The following is a 6,099-nucleotide window of genomic DNA, read 5'->3' as shown; positions in this document are numbered from 1 at the left end:
TGTGTATATACTACTACTCCGCTTGACCTGACCTGACTAGCGGTGAGCGCGGGGGCGGGCGTGGAACTTCCGAGAACTCGAGCTGCAATTGCGGGAGACGGCGACCACGGGCAGGGCTTGTTGCACAAGCTCCCGAGGCCGTGGTGATTGTTGCGCCTCCCGGGGAAGAGTGGTGGAAAACAACGAGGAGGAAGCGGCCAGGGAACAACGGGAAAGGTGACTTCTTGGCTTCTTCCCCTCTTCCTCTTCTTCCTTCCGCACTCGGTGCCTTTCCAGACCCTATTTTCCCCCCTTCCCTCATCTCCTCCGTTTCATTCTCTCTGTCTCGAGCTGGCTTCCAGATTACTCTCTTCATGTGTTTGTTCCTAGACATCAGTAAGTCAGTATCGATTGCTCTGTCTTTTTATTTTTATTTTCTCTGTATTAGGACTAGGTTGCAACTCCATAGCACATACAGTAAGATTTTGTTTCCGAGATACGTACGAACATGTAAAGATTCTCCGTCCGTTCCTTATGGAGATCCTACTTTGGATTTCGGCAGGTGTACGTGCTTCTACCAACCAACCAACATGCCAAAATAAGGTACCAACAATCAGTACCTTATTAGTACTACTCTACGTCTTTGTCCCAGTAGGTTAATTCTGGATGAGCAAGACAAAGGGATCCCAAAAATCAGTACTACCTTCCGATTTGTTTGTTTCTCTAATCGGCCAACCCCCCAAATAAATTCCTCCCTAGTAACCAATAGGCCAAAACGCCTATTTGCCTACTGATGATTTCAATGTTTCAACTGCGAAGGCAGCACGTGGTGCAATCTTGCCCCTGCATTTCTTGGTCACACTTCAGCAGCCAATCTTGATTTTCACACAAACAGCAGCTAATCTTATTTCTATGTGGTGCTGCAACTCTATTTCTTGCAGCACCTTGTCCTTTATGTTTCTTCAGATTTGTTTTATGCTACGGATACAAGTTATTCACCTTGAATGGACTTTGAATTTTTTAGCCAGGTTAGGTTTTCATGCTATTGCTCCAACCAGGTGCTAGTGGAATCTCATCATTTTTCTCTTGAATGTTTGCAGATACAGAAACTCTGGATTCTGGACCTGGTATTACAGCATACTAGACATCTTTAGCAGGCATATCATTTTGGTGGTAGCTGGTAGATAGCTACAGCCTGGAAATATTGTGCTCCGGGTGATGTCCTTGGTCTTTCTTGTTTGATGGCAAGTGCAAACACAGGCGGTTTTCGCCTTGTGAGGTGCCCAAAGTGTCTTAACATTCTACCAGAACCTGCAAATGATTCAGTCTACCAGTGCGGTGGATGTAACACCACTCTTAGAGGTACGAATTCCATGCTACACTCAACTAGCGAGGTTTCCTCCTTATGAACTACCCCCTCCGATCCATATTAATTGTGGCTGATTTAGTACAAATACACACAAATCGGTTTGCCCATTTGTTTCTGAGGAATTGATTGTTCTTTTTGGTGTGTGTTTACATTTATGCAGCTAAAATCCGTGTCAGCGATGCACAAAATGTGGCTACCAAACAAGTTCGACAAGACTCTGGGGATTACTCTGTTCTTCCCACTGTGAGCAATGGGGCGTCGACAAAACAAGTTCGGCAAGACTCTAGTAATTACTCTGTTGTTACCTCTGGGAGCAATGGGGTGTCTCCCCAAAGCAACGAACTGGGTTCTATTGGTGCTGCTGCGGATGATTCCATCACTCTTGGTGGTCCACGCACCGAGATCCAGCAAGAGGGCAATGGCACCGGAAGCAGCGAGAAGGGTGATATTATGTCAGATGAGGAGAATGTTATGGAGGTTGCAGATACTGAGAGCAGCGAAGACGACAGTTCTGATGGCCAGGACACCAATGGACAAATGGAAGATCTTGCTGCCCTTATGCAACCCAGTGGCAGCGGGAATGGCACACATATAGTAGATTCTGACAAAGAAGAGAACAACACGGTGGAGCAAAGTGCAGAGAATTCAGAGGCTTGCAAAATAAACCAAGATGGTGATATGGAAAGCAGCCTGAATACCCCAGAGCAGAACATGACGTCATCTGAGGATCGAGAATTAGCTAGCAATTTGCCAGAATCTGAGGAGAGTGGAGCACGCAAAACTGAACCCGAACCCGCGGCAAGCAAGAGAAGCAAGCTGGTAAGGGTGCATTCTCGGTCTTGTGACCTCCGAGAAGTGCCTGGAGTATCAGTTGACTCGCTTAATTTCCACTCTTCCCGGACTTCATTCCAGTCAAAAAGCTTCAGGGCAAGCGAACCCCTTCAATCGAAGATTATGAAGACGGTGGATGAATTGAAAGGTGACCTTTCTGAAATCTTCAATGAACCTTCAGATTGCAAGCCAAGGGCACGCCGTCCACATCCGCTGAAACAAGATGGTTACAGCCAACCTCTTACAGCTTATCATCCTGCTGTCAAGCATTCTGGCTATGCATCTCGCCTGAGCAGGTCTGGCCAAGTTGCTCCCCATGGCCATGGACTGCCCTTACCTCGGTATGGCCGGCGCAGCGCCTACTCATACATTCGCAGTGGGCAACTGGAAATGAGACCTTGCCCTCACCAATGCCACCACAGCTGCCGCCCACCTTGTTGCAGCTCCTGGAAACAAGAACCTGCACCGCAGAAGCCACCAGCTATGGAGACAAAGCGGCGGCCTGCCTCGAGAAATCTCTGCCGGCCAGTCCTACGGGGCGCGCCGTTCGTCCTTTGCTCGAACTGTCTGAGGCTCGTCCAGCTGCCCACCGATTTTGCCATTCCGAGCAGAGGAACACGCAGGCTGCAGTGTGGCTCCTGCGCACAAGTTCTCTCCTACTCTTACAGAGACCCCAACAGAAAGAAACTTGAGTCACCATTTGGGGGCGATGAGTCCAGCACAGATGACTCGGAAATTCACCAGGTAAGCGATGACCATAACACTGGTGCCCATCAAGCTGAACCATACTCGGACTCGTACTCGGAAGAATACGGCATCTCGGCTGGTGTGAGCTATTCTACCGAGGACGAACGGCCCCTGCATGTGTCAAGGAACTCGTCTTTCAACACCATTGATGAAAGAAGTGGCAAGGAGTCCAAGCTTCATCGGTTGATGGGGTACTCTTCAGCGAGTGAGCTGATGCGGCATTCTCCTGATCTGTATGAGAGTTTCAGCAGACGAACGCCTAATGCAAGAACATATGACGTGAAAGGCAAAGGCGTTTGCATGACTGATGGTTCAGATGCTAAAGATGGTGCAGTGAAGGGATCAAAAGCAAAAGAGAGAAGAATGGGCTTGCCATTCCAAGGGATGTTCAAGAAAGGGATTCATGGACTGGAATCTCTCAGGCTCGGGTCATAGGTAATTTAACTTCCTTCCTCAGGATTGGCGAGTTTAGGAGAAAGTATACATGCAGGGTGAGTTTTTGGAATGATGATAGAGTGATAGCTATTACTAATGAATGTGTGGGCTCACTTAGTTGTTTGCCATTCATCTGTCTACAAGGCTACTTGTTTTGGTGATTATGTGTGCTCTTTGATGTGTGTATAGTTTCTAGAGATCAAATTCTCGACGTTTGTGTTTGTATGTATAGACGAAGGAATTTGTGCTTTATTAGTTCTCCATTTTGTTGGGTTTCATCTTGACGAGGAGATGCTGTGCCTTTTTTCCCCGAGAAGACAACTGAATCCTTGAATTTGTGGCCTTATTATCGCCTTTGTCATGGCTTTATTCTTTGTAATCCTTACGGAGGAGGGTTTTTTCAGCAAGAAGGATGAATCTGGTCATCACGTAATCGACGGTTGACACACATTCTAAAAGCCAAACCAGAGGTAAAGATGGAAGCGTGGAACTAAACCAGACAAAACTTCGGTTGCTGCAAGCAAGGACGACCAAGTTTGCAAAGGTTACATCACGACATCTCCAACGCCGACCTCTAAAACGAACACTGGGACCGGTCCGGAAAGTAGTCCAGGCATTGATACGGGAGCCGGCCATCCAAAGCAACTAGCCACAAACACCCAGCCATATTTGATGCAAATTTAAACAAACTGGACAACTTCCATTCAAGCTTAAGTAATTTTTACATAAAATCGGATGATTTTCATTTAAACCTGAGTACATTTATTACATTTTTGACATAGTTCAACTAAACGATAGCAAACCAGGCTATTTTAACCTAGTCTAAATGCTCATCGGTGTCCGTTTTCCACAACATGTCTTCTCCATGTCCGACAACAAACTTGCTGGCGGGCGATGAGCCCCGGGAATTGAAGCTTCAGCCGGAGGAGAAGAATAGTGGCTTCCGCCTCCGTGAAGCGGGCAAGCTCACCGGTTGTGAAGCCCGGATAGACGGTGGCGGTGGCCTTCTTGGGACCCAAGCGGCGGTGGCCTTCATGTTCCACTCTTCCTCGCCAGGGGCGGAGCCAGGATTTGAACATGGGGAGGGGGGGGGGGGGGGGGGCGAAAAGACAAGGACCATCCCTCATGTAACAATGTACTCTAATATATATATTCTACCATGTTAGATAATAACGAGAAATAAACGAGACAGAGAGACATGGATTTTTACGTGGAAACTCTTGCGGGAGAAAACCACGGACGCACGAAGGCGCAATCACTATGAGGAGGAGTATTACAAGCACGAGACGACAGGCCGTCTGAGGTGCGACTACATGGGGTATATATGAGGGCAATATATGAGAGTCCTTGGAGGACAAGTAAACGAGTTGTACTCGTACGCGTCGGTACCAACGCAAAGGCCCACACCGTATGTACTACGTCTACTCCAATATGGTACTAGAATTTGGATCATAATTTAACAATCTCCATCTTGAGCCAAATTCCCTCCAGTAGTCGAAGAAAGTGAATAACTCCATCCAAATCAGCATAAACACCTCGTGCGTCAAAAGTCCATAAGACTAGTGAGAAATACCAACTAAACCTGAGCAAAGCTCAAACTTATTGGTAGGAACTGGTTTTGTTATCATGTCAGCAGGATTATCATGAGTACTTATCTTGCATACCTTCAAATTGCCTTCAGCAACAACATCTCGAATATAATGGAATCTGACATCAATGTGCTTTGTCCTCTCATGATACATTGGATTCTTTGTAAGATATATGACGCTTTGACTGTCAGAAAATATGGTAGGGCAAGATGAATCTCCACAAAGCTCAGTGTACAAACCTCTCAACCAGATAGCTTCTTTGCATGCCTCAGAAATAGCCATATATTCGGCATCAGTAGTGGAACAAGCCACAATAGACTGCAAACTTGCTCTCCAACTCACAGCACGACCACCAATGGTGAAAACATAACCTGTGAGCGATCTTCTCTTATCCAAATCACCAGCAAAATCAGAATCAACAAAACCAACAAGTCCATCTCTAGTTTTCCCAAACTGTAAATACGCATTAGAAGTACCTCGCAGGTATCTGAAAATCCACTGAACTGCTTTCCAATGCTCTTTTCCAGGATTAGCCATGTATCTACTGACGACACTCAATGCATAAGATAAATCCGGACGAGAACAAACCATGGCATACATAAGTGAACCAACTGCACTCGAATAGGGAACTCTAGACATGTACTCAATATCTACATCTGACTTAGGACATAAAGCTGATGATAATTTGAAGTGTGCAGCTAACGGAGTACTTACTGGCTTGGCATTATGCATATTAAAATGACGAAGAACTTTATCAATATATCCCTTCTGACTTAGATATACTTTTCCAGATGGTCTATCTCTGGATATTTCCATGCCAAGTATTTTCTTTGCTGCACCCAAATCCTTCATCTCAGATTCATTACTCAATTGCTTCTTTAGTTCATCAATATCTGACATACTCTTTGCAGCAATTAGCATATCATCAACATAAAGGAGAAAATAAATAGTTGAACCATTGATAGTTTTCAAATAAACACAACTATCATAATTAGACCTTTTGAAACCTTGAGAGAGCATAAAAGTGTCAAATCTCTTGTACCACTGTCTAGGGGATTGCTTCAATCCATAAAGAGATTTCTTTAACTTACAGACAAGCTTTTCTTTTCCAGGAATAACAAAACCTTCAGGTTGTTCCATATAAATATC

At 45.5% G+C, this 6,099-nt stretch overlaps 1 protein-coding gene across 4 annotated transcripts; it reads left to right on the top strand.

Moving 5' to 3' along the window:
* Positions 1-3,639, top strand: LOC123097549 (protein ENHANCED DISEASE RESISTANCE 4). Of its 4 annotated transcripts, none has more exons than XM_044519319.1 (4): positions 1-216; positions 542-582; positions 1,080-1,341; positions 1,509-3,639. In XM_044519319.1, exons 3-4 carry the CDS (start codon positions 1,221-1,223, stop codon positions 3,359-3,361), a joined length of 1,974 nt encoding a protein of 657 aa, XP_044375254.1. In that variant the 5' UTR covers positions 1-216; positions 542-582; positions 1,080-1,220; the 3' UTR covers positions 3,362-3,639. The 4 variants fall into 4 exon arrangements, with proteins under 4 accessions (XP_044375254.1, XP_044375252.1, XP_044375253.1 ...); XM_044519320.1 differs by lacking the exon at positions 1-216 and adding an exon at positions 359-375; XM_044519317.1 differs by lacking the exon at positions 542-582.
* The last annotated feature ends 2,460 nt before the right edge of the window (positions 3,640-6,099 follow it).

Source organism: Triticum aestivum, chromosome 4D (assembly GCF_018294505.1).
Source record: "Triticum aestivum cultivar Chinese Spring chromosome 4D, IWGSC CS RefSeq v2.1, whole genome shotgun sequence".
NCBI lineage: Eukaryota > Viridiplantae > Streptophyta > Magnoliopsida > Poales > Poaceae > Triticum > Triticum aestivum.
The sequence above is the reverse complement of the archived record's forward strand: the minus strand, read 5'-3'. Positions and strand labels throughout refer to the sequence as shown.

Bases quoted from the DNA above. Each gene is read 5' to 3' on its own strand.
- LOC123097549 (XM_044519317.1), top strand. From the start codon at position 1,221: ATGGCAAGTGCAAACACAGGCGGTTTTCGCCTTGTGAGGTGCCCAAAG. The intron at 1,342-1,508 runs GTACGAATTCCA...ACATTTATGCAG, and splicing joins ATGTAACACCACTCTTAGAG to CTAAAATCCGTGTCAGCGAT.